Source organism: Ranitomeya imitator, chromosome 4 (genome assembly GCF_032444005.1).
Source record: "Ranitomeya imitator isolate aRanImi1 chromosome 4, aRanImi1.pri, whole genome shotgun sequence".
Lineage (NCBI taxonomy): Eukaryota > Metazoa > Chordata > Amphibia > Anura > Dendrobatidae > Ranitomeya > Ranitomeya imitator.
Window position 1 is genome coordinate 39,728,361 of NC_091285.1, and position 13,627 is coordinate 39,741,987.

At 45.2% G+C, this 13,627-nt stretch overlaps 1 protein-coding gene across 6 annotated transcripts in view; it reads right to left on the minus strand.

Moving 5' to 3' along the window:
• Positions 1-880: 880 nt before the first annotated feature.
• Positions 881-13,627, minus strand: part of TCOF1 (treacle ribosome biogenesis factor 1) — an 87,078-nt gene continuing 74,331 nt past the window's right edge. For all 6 annotated transcript variants that reach the window (XM_069763570.1, XM_069763573.1, XM_069763572.1 and 3 more), the window contains 3 exons: positions 10,317-10,429; positions 10,021-10,063; positions 881-2,041 (listed from right to left, as the gene is read on the minus strand). In XM_069763570.1, the coding sequence (XP_069619671.1) occupies positions 10,040-10,063; positions 10,317-10,429 (137 nt within the window). In that variant the 3' untranslated portion in view covers positions 881-2,041; positions 10,021-10,039. The remainder of the gene's footprint in view (positions 2,042-10,020; positions 10,064-10,316; positions 10,430-13,627) is intronic.

Genomic DNA, 13,627 nt, shown 5'->3' on the forward strand with positions numbered 1-13,627 from the left:
TACAGTTACAGACAAGCAGGAGATTACAGAGAGCAGAGATGTCACTTTACAGGGCTGGTGCTCATCCCATCTCTTACACAGAAGGTGCCGCTACATACAGGCAGAAAGTTGCTGAACTTTCATCATAACCAAGTGTTCAGTTGCAGGCTTGTTTTTCATAGTAAGTTAGCTGTGCAATTCTGCTCTCCTCCCCTTTAATCAACTTACCTCTGTATCTTATAGCAAACCAGCTGTGCAATCCTCCCCTTGCATCTACCGTACTTCTTATTTTTGCAGTAGAAATCCATTTTATAGCTGTGCACACTCTCGAACAAGACAATGTAACCCAGAAGTCAGCTGCTTGTCTCATTTATACAAGTGTGTATATTATTTATTACAACTCATCGTGGGAAGGGAAAAGGTCAGGAGTGGTCACTGCTGAGGACTCGAAGAAATAAAACAAGAGTATCAAGTAGGTTGAGAGGGTTAAATTAAAGTTGCAGACATGGGCTGGTTTTATGTGGGCCTCACTCAGACGTAGGTGTTCTGCGCTTTTCACGGATACAACACGGACATGTGAACAGCCCCATAGACTATCATGGGTACGGGTTTTTTCGAATGAAAAATACCAATGCAAATGATTAACAGTGCAAAGCATATGAAGATTCGGAATTAAGCCACACGTGAAAAGCACGGAGCAAGCACCGATGACTCACGTTCCATTATTCTGCGTATGTGGGGGAAAAAAAACAAAAAACGTCTGAACGTGGCCTTAAACTCTCTGTGCAAGTCTTGCACCTTGAGGACAAAGATTTCAGACTCTGTGTTGAATAGGAGAGTTAGATTGGTTGTGGTCTACGGGATCCGCATTGATCTACAAAGGTGATGAAGGCTTCCCGGGAACAACTCTACAAAGTCTTTATTGTGTCATAACTATTTTCTTTAATGTACAACTCCGAATAATAAAAAAAGGAAACCATTATTTTTTTTACATCGGTTATTATCCGACATTACTGTTGTACATTTGCATACATTGCAACCTCTCATGGAGGAACACATGGTGCGAGTGTACCTCTAAATAAATTCTTTGATGGATGCAGTGTGAACAAAGTCTTAAACGGAAGCCATCACTTCCAGAAGCACCATTTCCCTGAAGATATAGGGTTAACCATGTTGGGCTAGTTTACTGGAGCAGCAGCTGCAGGGAGAAAATTAACTTATATCCTCCCTGCAGCCGCTCGCTTCCAGTCATCGGAGAGCTACTAAACGTTCTCTGCACCACCTCAGTGACTGGAAACCAGTGGCCACAGGGAGGATATAATGTTTTTCCTTTAGCCCTTGCTCCAATAAGACAGCCAAACATGACAATGCCATTTACCCGCAGAATAACCCTATTATCTGCAGATATACGGAGTTCTGTCCTTTACAAAGTTCCCTTTAAATTACAAAATTCAGTCTGCGTTCAGCCTCCACTAGAGGGCGCTGTATACTTACCTGGTTCATCAGTATGCTCCCCCTAGTGGTGACTAAAGGCAGCCAGAAATATATCATGTACCATTCCAGGTAGATGAGGTTACCCGCACCTTCGGCATTATCACAGCATTGCTATTTTATTTTCAGTGGAACGTTACAGAGTAACCACAATGTCACGGTTAACCTCGTAAGTCTAAAGAAAGCAAACGAAATCATTCACTTCACTAAAATAAAGCTTCTTAAAAAGTGTAAAAATATCTTACAGAGACAAAAAAAATTATATATATATTGTTCACAATGAAGCCGGGATGTCACCTGCTTCTGTTTGAACTGATCAGTTTTTATAAATATACAAGCATCAAGAAAGAGAGGTCAAAAAGCACAATATAAGAAATTCCATATCCGGACCTGATCTGTACAGGCTTTATTCAGCGACGTCTGTAGAAACAGAGTAGCTCACAAAACCTTAAATAAAAGGTCTAAAAAAAAGTAATAAAATATTATCTTCTTCTGGTTAGCCTGATAACGGTGTAGACAAAATATACATATAAAACAAAACGATGTCTAAAGTCTTCCATCCAACGACGTTCTGAAAGAAAGGAAAATAGAATCAAGGTATTACTTGTAAGACATCAAGATGGATGAAAACAGGGCTGATAATAGTGATGGGGGATCCTCAAGCTCTTTACGTAAGACCCATCACTTGCCAGAAAGATTTACTGTATATACTCGAGTATAAGCCGACCCCCCCTAATTTTGCCACAAAAAAACTGGGAAAACTTAATGACTCGAGTATAAGCCTAGGGTGGGAAATGCAGCAGCTACTGGTAAATGTCAAAAATAAAATTAGATACCAATAAAAGTAAAATTAATTGAGATATCAGTAGGTTAAGTGTTTTTGAATATCCATATTGAATCAGGAACCCCATATAATGCTCCATACAGTTTATGATGGCCCCATAAGATGCTCCATATTAAAATATGCCCCATATAATCCTGCACAAATGTTGATTATGGCCCCATAAGATGTTCCATACAGACATTTGCCCCATATAATGCTCCACAAATGCTGATTATGGCCCCATAAGATGCTCCATAGACACATTTGCCCCATATAATGCTGCACATGGCCCCATAAGACGCTCCATATAGATATTTGGGCATACACTAGACCTGGTATTCACCCGTCTCTGCTCTCTATCTAACTTCACCACCTCCCCTCTCCCTCTATCCGACCACCATCTGCTCACCTTCTCATCCCTGTCCTCCTCACCAATCATCCATATCCAGCAACATGCGCACCCACGCAGAAACCTTGCACACCTAGACACCCACACACTCTCTGACTCTATCCTACCACTGGCATCCATATCCTCACTCCACGACACAGACAGTGCCGCTGCTTTCTACAATGCCACTCTCGCATCCGCTATTGACACGGTTGCCCCTCTCGTCCATGGCAGAGCGCGACGTATCAATAGACAACCTTGGCATAATAACACCACCAAAAAGCTAAGGCAAGTGTCCAGGGTTGCGGAGCGGCGTGGGAAGAAAACACACTCGCAAGACGACTTCACTGTATTCAAACAAGCAACACTCGCTTTTAAATCTGCACTCACCTCTGCTAAACAGGCCTACTTCACAACCCTCGTATCTTCCCTATCCCACAACCCCAAACAGTTATTCAAAACATTTAACTCCCTCCTCCGCCCCCCACTGCCCCCTCATCTCTGCTGAGGACTTTGCCACACACTTTAAAAATAAGATCGACCAGACAAGGCAAGACTTTATTGTTCAACCACCACAACCCCTTTGTATACCAGACCAGTGCCCAAACCCCATAACCTCCCTATCCAACATCACTGAAGGGGGACTTAATTGTCTCCTCTCCAAATCCCACCTCACCACCTGTGCGCTCGACCCCATCCCATCCCACCTCCTCCCCAACCTCACCACCACACTTATCCCATCCCTAACCCACCTCTTCAACCTATCACTAACTTCTGGCACCTTCCCCTCTGCGTTCAAACATGCCACAATCACGCCTATCCTTAAAAAGCCAACCCTCGATCCAACTGCTATGTCCAGCTATCGCCCAATATCGCTGCTCCCATTTGCTTCCAAACTCCTGGAGCAGCACGTCCATGCTGAACTCTCCTCCCACCTCTCATCTAACTTGTTGTACGACAATCTACAATCTGGTTTCCGCCCCCATCACTCAACTGAGACTGCCCTGACCAAAATCACTAACGACCTACTTACCGCCAAAGCTACAGGACAATACTCTGTACTCCTCCTTCTAGACCTGTCCTCTGCTTTCGACACAGTTGACCACTGCCTCCTACTGCAGATGCTCTCCTCCTTTGGCATCAAAGACCTCGCCCTATCCTGGATCGCCTCGTACCTTTCCAACCGCACATTCAGCGTCTCCCACTCCCATACTACCTCCTCATCCCACCCTCTCTCTCTTGGAGTCCCCAAAGGCTCTGTTCTAGGACCCCTACTCTTCTCAATCTATACACTTGGCTTGGGACAACTCAAAGTCCCATGGATTCCAGTACCACCTCTATGCTGATGACACTCAGATCTACCTCTCTGGCCCAGACGTCACCGCTCTGCTGTCCAGAATCCCAGAGTGCCTATCAGCCATATCCTCCTTCTTCTCCTCTCGCTTCCTCAAACTCAATGTGGACAAATCTGAACTCATCATCTTTCCTCCATCCCACAAATCTTCCTTACCTGACCTATCTATCGCAGTCAATGACATCATGCTTTCCCCTGTACCCGAAGTCCGCTGCCTCGGAGTAACCTTCGACTCTGCCCTGTCCTTCAAACCACACATCCAAGCTCTTTCCACCTCCTGTCGCCTCCAGCTCAAAAATATCTCCAGGATCCGTCCTTTCCTCAACCCCCAATCTACTAAAATGCTTGTGCACGCCCTCATCATTTCCCGCCTTGACTACTGCAACATCCTTTTCTGTGGCCTCCCTGCTAACACCCTTGCACCTCTCCAGTCCATCCTTAACTCTGCTGCCCGACTAATCCATCTCTCTCCTCGCTACTCCTCCGCTTCCCCCCTCTGCAAATCTCTTCACTGGCTCCCATTCCCTCAGCGTATCCAGTTCAAATTACTAATACTGACCTACAAAGCCATCCACAACCTGTCTCCTCCCTATATCTCTGAACTAATCTCTCGATATCTTCCCTCATGTGATCTCCGGTCCTCCCAAGACCTTCTCTCCTCCACACTTATTCGCTCCTCATCCAATCGCCTCCAAGACTTCTCCCGAATATCCCCCATCCTCTGGAACTCTCTGCCCCAACACATCTGACTATCAACCACAGTCGGATCCTTCAGACGGAACCTGAAAACTCATCTCTTCAGGAAAGCCTACAGCCTGCACTGACACCGCTGCTGCCTCATCACTACCGAAGCTACCGCCTCACCAACACCGGAGCTACCGCCTCACCAACACCGGAGCTACCGCCTCACCAACACCGGAGCTACCGCCTCACCAACACCGGAGCTACCGCCTCACCAACACCAGAGCTACCGCCTCACCAACACCGGAGCTACCGCCTCACCAACACCGGAGCTCCTGCAACCCTCAACCTACTGTCTCCTTCCCCATAATGCTTAGAATGTAAGCCCGCAAGGGCAGGGTCCTCGCCCCTCTGTATCAGTCCGTCATTGTTAGTTTGTTTACTGTATGTGATATTTGTAACTTGTATGTAACCCCTTCTCATGTGCAGCACCATGGAATCAATGGTGCTATATAAATAAATAATAATAATAATAATAATAATATTTGCCCCATATAACGCTGCACATGGCCCCATAGATATTTGCCCCATATAATGCTGCACATGGCCCCATACAGATAATTGCCCCATATAATGCTGCACATGGCCCCATAAGATGCTCCATACAGATATTTGCCCCATATAATGCTGCACATGGCCCCATATAATGCTGCACATGGCCCCATACAGATAATTGCCCCATATAATGCTGCACATGGCCCCATAAGATGCTCCATACAGATATTTGCCCCATATAATGCTCCACATGGCCCCATATAATGCTGCACATGGCCCCATACAGATATTTGCCCCATATAATGCTGCACATGGCCCCATAAGATGCTCCATACAGATATTTGCCCCATATGCTGTTGCTGCGATTAAAAAAAAAAATAAAAAAATGACACTCACCTCTCAGGCCCCCGGCACTTGCTATATTCACTGGTCCGCATTTTAATGATGGCCGCCGCTGTGTCTTCCCCGTCCTCTGCAGTGACGCTCAGGCAGAGGGTAGTGCACACTAATCGCATCACCTTTGACCTCAGTGTCACTGCAGAGGACGGGGAAGACACAGCGGCGGCCGTCAGGGGAACAGGTGAATATCGCTCACTGCGTTATACTCACCTGCTCCTGGCGCGGTGCAGTCCCTGGTTCTCCGGGCACTGACAGCTTCTTCCTGTAGTGAGCGGTCACATGCTACCGCTCATTACAGTAATGAATATGCGGCTCCACCCCTATGGGAGTGGAGTCTGGTCCATATTCGTTACTGTAATGAGCGGTACCATGTGACCGCTCACTACAGGAAGAAGCGGTCAGCGCCCGCCTGGACAACCAGGGACAGGGACGTGAAGAGACGGCGCCAGGAGCAGGTGAATATTACTAGACAGCCCCCGCTCCCATTCCCGACCCCTGGGAATGACTCGAGTATAAGCATAAGTATATACGGTAATTATTTTTTCACTGGTGTAAACGTCGCTGTTCTCCTGAATCTGCCGTTTTTCTTTTGTTCCTGCTCCTCTCCGTTCCTGAAATATAGCCGCCTCTTCTCTGTATATAAATGTAATTATATATATTTATTAAAAGCCAGCTGGGCATGGCTTGGTGAGGACCCCACCCATTTGACTAACACTAGACTTACTTACAAGGAAGAGGAGGCCATATCTCAGGAATAGAGAGGAGCAGGAACAAAAGAAAAGCAACGCCGGATTCAGGAGAACCGCAGCATGCACACACAATTTTTATTTATGGCCTCTTTAAGAGGTTTTCTGCTAAAAAAAAAAAAAACAAAAACGGTAACCTCTGTTACACATGACCAGTGCTGTGTACATAGGGGGCTGGCTGGGGTGATGGGAAATGGACCACCTGCACCCTCACCAAGCTTGACTACAGGGCTCTAAAGTACGCAGTCTGAACGTGTCGGTGGCCGGACATGCACAGCAATGCTCCATTCATTCTCTGCCTACTCCAGCAGTCTGATGGAGAAACAATGGAGTGCTAGAGCGCAAAGCCATTCACTGCTCCATCCAGATGGGGCATTCTGGAGATCGGTGGTGGCTCAAAGGGTAAGACCCCACCATTATGTCTATGGATGGTTGACAACTTTTAAAGGTGGGATCGTTTCCCCCTCAACTACTGCACATGGTCATACGCCAAACACTGGAAATTCTCCGAGGACCAGCAGGAAAAGTTGCCAACAGACCATGCTACACATTTCAAAACCAGATTTTTTTTTTTTTTTTTAAACCTACTGCATGCATTTAGTTAAACCTCACTCACCTAAACTTACCTGTTCTGTAAGGGACTGGTCAGCAGGATCAGCCCCCCCTAATCCGTCTATATGGGTGCAGGTCATAGGAAGCCGAATTAAGTCATACTTTGATATCTGAAATCTGATGTGTTCCAGAGAAATCCACGTTTTTCTTATCCCCTTACCGTGCATGGACGGCGCAAGTCAGTAGCGGTGTACGTAGTGGGCTCACAAGGTGAACTCGTCCCATACTTCCTCTAACACACGCGGGCGGACCCAAGATCCACCCACGACTGTTAGCGACCACTGCCAAGACCAACAGCGAACCGCCATGGGGGTGCGTAATTCTATGCGCTCATTGGCACTCTTATGATGGGAATGTGGGGTGCTGATGAGCTGCTATGACGGGTCTGTAGAAGACCTCCATGCCTGTAATTATGGAGCACTTTCGAAACCCAGCTTGTGTCGAAAAGTCAAAGATGGCTGCCATTTTTATTTTATGCAGCGGTACTGTGTTATCGCTGTGTATAATACAAGCGGTCAGACGATCGCAGGTTCAAGTTCCTTAAGGGGACCAATAAGTAATGAAAAGTATTAAAAAAATAAATACAAATATGAAAAAATTAAACAGTTTAAATCAACCCCTTTTCACCGTTTAAAAATAAATACACATTTGGCATTTGTGTCCAGAAAAGTCCAATCAAAATATAAAAATAATTAACTCAATTGGTAACTACCGTAAATAGAACAACTGCGTTTTTGTTGTTGTTGCCGTATTACCACAAAAAATGCTGTAAGAAGTTATCAAAATGTCACATCCATCCCCAAATGGCATCAATGAAAAAAAAAAAAAAAAATGTCTTGCCCTGCAAAATATACGCCTTTAAACCGCTCCATCAGCTGAAAAATGTAAAAGTTGTAGGTCACGGAAAATGGCGACAATCCCTCAAACCCTTTTGGCAAAATTTAAAAAAAAAAAAATTCCACCACTAAAACAATAAAAAACCTGGAAAAGTTTGGCATTGAAGTAATCACACGAATGAGAATTATATTGCTAGGTCATTTGTGCCACACAAGGTACGTCATAAAAACAATTCTCAAAAAAACAAGTGTCAAAATTGAAGGATTTTTTTTTTGTTGTTGTTGTAAATTCACCGCACTTGAATTTTTTTCTCCAGTTTTCCAGTACACTATGTGGTAAAATGAATGGTGTCATTCAAAACTACAACTCTTTCCGCAAAAAAACAAGCCCTCATACGGTTATGGGGACAGAAGAATATGAGTTTATGGCTCTGGAAAGGGGAAGAAAAAGCAGAAGTGAAAAAAATGGAAGGGGTTAATATGCTGTTAAGATCTATGGGCCGGACAGCCCTCCACTGCTTATTGTAAATGAAAGGGGACATTACCAGTGTGAGGCACGTAGATCAGACTGTCAGTTATTACATGTCTCACACTGGTAACTTTCCCTGTCTTTTATAACAAGATCTAGAAGCAATTTCTCGGGGAGATCTATGTCCGGCCCATAGATCCTAACAGCTCATTTACATATTAAGAAAAACATGGATTTCTCTGGAATAAGACATTGAATCGCAGCTAGCAAGGTATGATTTTATTCAGCTTCCTATGACCTACACACAGGCGTGTTTTAAATCCAGCTGTTAAGAAATGGACATTGGCATTTACCTGGTTAACAGCCGTGGACGGAATTTCGATCCACGCACGGCTGTTAAAGGCACATTATGGGCAGATTAAAGGATTTGTCCACTTCCAGGACAACCCCTTCTTAAACTAAACGTTTGGCCCTGATAAAATAATGAAGCCTACACTCCCCTCCTGTGCCGGCGCAGTACCCAAAAAAATGTCAGCACTCGCTCTCCCATGTGGTTGTTGTGACACGATGCCACTGCATCAGTGTCCCGGGATGGGAGTGTAGGTTTTATTATTTTTTCGGGGCCGAACATTTACTTTAAGAAGGGGTTGTCCTAATAGTGGACAACACACTTAAAGGGAACCTGTCACCCCGAAAATCGCGGGTGAGGTAAGCCCACCGGCATCAGGGGCTTATCTACAGTATTCTGTAATGCTGTAGATAAGCCCCTGATGTTACCTGAAAAAGGAGAAAAAGACGTTATATTATACTCACCCAGGGGCGGTCCCGCTGCTGGTCAGGTCGGATGGGTGTCTCCGGTCCGCTGCGGCGCCTCCCATCTTCTTTCCATGACGTCCTCTTCTGATCTTCAGCCACGGCTCCGGCGCAGGGGTACTTTGCTCTGCCCTGTTGAGGGTCAGACAAAGTACTGCAGTGCGCAGGCGCCGGGCCTCTGACCTTTCCGGCGCCTGCGCACTGCAGTACTATCCTCTGCCCTCAAGAGGGCAGAGCAAAGTACGCCTGCGCCGGAGCCGTGGCTGAAGATCAGAAGAGGACGTCATGGAAAGAAGATGGGAGGCGCCGCAGCGGACCGGAGACACCCATCCGACCTGACCAGCAGCGGGACCGCCCCTGGGTGAGTATAATATAACGTCTTTTTCTCCTTTTTCAGGTAACATCGGGGGCTTATCTACAGCATTACAGAATGCTGTAGATAAGCCCCTGATGCCGGTGGGCTTACCTCACCCGCGATTTTCAGGGTGACAGGTTCCCTTTAACTAAGTCATCATATGCAGAGGAAAAAAAAAAAAAAAGGATATGATGGGCTCAGCGTGCGAGCTGACATCACAGGCAGGGGCACGTCATATGACAAATATACGTCAAAAGTCGTGAAGGGGCTCCATTTTTGTTGCAATTAATTCAAAGCTTGGAAACATGTCAAAAGCAATTTGTGGGCCCAAGTTATCCTATAAGTGGGGTCCGCCACCCCTCTACATACGGGATTATTGCACCTTACAAGGACAATAGATGTGCCACCATTATTTTTGACACCGATTCTTCCATAATGGTTGTTTTCACCTAAAAGCCAAATAGCAGAATATTGCTGTTTATCTATAAACTGTCAGCAATAGACAAAAATCACACTTACCTTCGCTTCTATGAGCAAGTTATTCTTTGTCACTCTTTCCCTTCTGTAAATAAATAAACAAAAAAACAAACATTTAATAGATATTTTCAGGAGTAACAAGAGAGATCAGGGTACCGTAGGCGGTGGTGGGCACTGAGCAGGACTGCAGAAGAGGTGACTTGGACATGTGGATCCGTCCTCTAAAAGTCCTGGAATCTGAGGAGCCACTAGTGTTAATCTACAAGGGACCCCTGAAATAACGAGCTGGGGGCTGCCCCTTATTAGAGACGATATTCACCTATATAGCCGATACTTGCCTTTTTCTTGGGTTTTGACTGCAGCCCGACTCCAGAATCTGTGGACTCTCCAAATGAAGCCATTAAACTTTCCATCAGCTTCTTGCTTTCTTTTCTCGTTTTATCGCCGTCTTCTACAGGGAACAATATCTCTGTATTAGAGCCGCAGGCAGAGAACTTCCCAGATAAATCCGTCAGCCAACTGATCTCAATGGGAACGGTGTATATTTAATTTCCTCAGCGGTGCAAAGAGTAATATTAACCCCTTCAAGACCTTGCCCTTTTCCGTTTTTGTGTTCTGGTTTTTCGCTCCCCTCCTTCCCAGAGCCATAACTTTTTTATTTTTCCGTAAATATGGCCATGTGAGGACTTGTTTTTTGCGGAACAAGTTGCACTTTTGAATGACATCATTGGTTTTAGCATGTCGTGTACTAGAAAACGGGAAAAAAATTCCAAGTGCGGTGAAATTGCAAAAAAAGTGCAATCCCACACTTGTTTTTTGTTTGGCTTTTTTGCTAGGTTCACTAAATGCTAAAACTGACCTGCCATTATGATTCTCCAGGTCATTACGAGTTCACAGACACCTAATATGTCTAGGTTATGTTTTATCTAAGTGGTCAAAAAAAACTCCAAACTTTGCTAAAAAAAAGTTGCGCCATTTTCCGATACCCGTAGCGTCTCCATTTTTCATGATCTGGGGTCGGGTGAGGGCTTATTTTTTGCGTGCCGAGCTGACGTTTTTAATGATACCATTATGGTGCAGATACATTCTTTTGATCGCTCGTTATTGATTTTAATGCAAATTTTTTTTCTCGCTACGCTGTTTGGCGATCAGGTTAATGCTTTTTTTTTTTATTGATTGGGCAATTCTGAAGGCGGCTATACCAAATATGTGTAGGTTTGATTTTTTATTTTTTTTTTACCCTTATTTTGAATGGGGCGAAAGGGGGGCGATTTAAACTTTTATTTTTTTTTTTAGTTTTTTTCAAATTTTTTTTGTTTTTACTTTTGCCATGATTCAATAGCCTCCATGGGAGGCTAGAAGCTGGCATAACTCGATCGGCTCTGCTACATAGCAGCGATCATCAGATCACTCCTATGTAGCTGAATAACAGGCTTGCTATGAGTGCCGACCACAGGGTGGCGCTCACAGCTAGCCGGCATCAGCAACCATAGAGGTCTCAAGGAGACCTCTGGTTACTATGCCGACGCATCGCTGACCCATGATCATGTGACAGGGTCAGCGATGCGCTCATTTCCGGCCCGATGGCCGGAAGCACTGGTTAAATGCTGCCGTCAGAGTTTGACAGCGGTATTTAACTAGTTAATAGCGTCGGGTGAATTGCGATTTCACCCGCCGCTATTGTGGGCACATGTCAGCTGTACAAAACAGCTGACATGTTCTGGCTGTGATGCGGGCTCACCGCCGGAGCCCACAACAAAGCATTGTACCGACCTCCGCAGTAATAGTACAGCGGAGGTCGGGAAGGGGTTAAAGGGATTGTTTCATCTTGTTAAACAGGTAAAATGGCAAAGTATTTGTAAAAAAAAAACCCAAAACAAGTAAGGCTACTTTCACACTAGCGTCGGATTCGGCTCGTCGCATTGCGTCGGGCCGAGATTCCGACGCTAGCGTTTGTTGTGCCGCACAATGGAGGCAGCGGATGCATTTCTCCGGCGCATCCACTGCCCCATTGTGAGGTGCGGGGAGGTGGGGGCGGAGTTCCGGCCGCGCATGCGCGGTCGGAAAAAGCGGTCCGTCGGCTGCAAAAAACGTTACATTTAACGTTTTTTGCTCCCAGCGGTCCGCCACAACACGGCGCAACCGTCGCAAGACGGTTGCGACGTGTGTCAATACTTCGCAATGCGTCGGTAATGTAACTCTATGGGGCAAAAACGCATCTTGCAAACAACTTTGCAGGATGCGTTTTTTCCCCTAAACAACGCATTGCGACGTATTAAAAAATCGCCAGGGTGAAAGTAGCCTAACTGCACAATTTACCTTAGTACAAATCCACTTTGTTTACCAATATAAAGGGATTACTACTGTAGTTTACTGCTTATTGCCTAGATTACTGACTGTGGTAAAAAAAAAAAATAAAAAAAATTGTATGTATGTATGTATGTATGTATGTATGTATGTATATATATATATATATATATATATATATATACACATACATACATATACATATGTCTAGGGTTATATGTGTGACTAGTGAATGTTACATCTGTCCTGAAGGCAAGTCGCACCTAGGTGTTAATAGGTACTTCCTTGGGACTAGTAGAAATTCTGTCTCCATATCTCACCAGGGGGTCTAGCTAGGGCCGAGAAGAAAAGCAACATTTGGCACCTTCCAGGTCTTGGAGGGGAGACGCTAATTACGGCCTGAGGGTCAGCTATCCCTGGGAACCACCTCACAAGTGTCTCCAGAGGAAAATAATATATATTCATTAGTAGAGTGGCCGTGCCCAATCAAACAGACCGCAATTACCATATTAACCTGGGAGGCCGGTCTAGAAACCTGACCTCAGACCAAAGTTATAAATTTAGGCTGCAGACAGAGAATTGTGTTCACATGTGAGGGCAGCCTGAGAAGCTGATGCTGATGTGTTCCACCAACTCTATTCACCCGCCCCTCAGGGAGCAGAAAACAACTACCAGTTAGATGATTTCTGTAAGTTTTCTCCTGTTTAATTTGATACTGTTTTGCATAAGTTGTATGTCTTTTTATCATATTTTTTATACCTTTTTCTTATTGTAAGCATTGAACCTTTTATTATTAAAGTATAAAGCTTTAACAAGTTGAACCTTGAATGTTCTAAAAGAATCCATAGCCTAAAGGTGTGTGAGGCTTATGAGTGATAGACATATTTTCTCTATCGCCTCTCATTGGGAGACACAGGAACCATGGGGTGTACGCTGCTACCACTAGGAGGCTGACACTATGCACAAAGAAAAGTTAGCTCCTCCTCTGCAGTGTACAATTTTATTAGTATTATTGTTAGTTCCGGGACTCATCGCCCGTGTATTCCATGAGTGGTGGCAGCGTGTATTGAGCGGGTGTGTGGCCTGGGTCGGTGTGTGATCTATGCTCCCACTGCAGCATAGGACAGAGGGTGAATGCTGGACAGAGTGGGGAGATAGATTAACCCTTGCAGGCACAACTCCAAGTCACATGTGAGAGTAGGCACGTGACGAATAAGTGACGCCACGGAGTAGGGATCCGTGACAATTGGTGGCGAGCGGTGGGATAGAATTATTTCTATTAGAGCATTAGTGCATGGTTTAACCCCTTAATGACCGCCAATACGCCTTTTAACTGACCTGA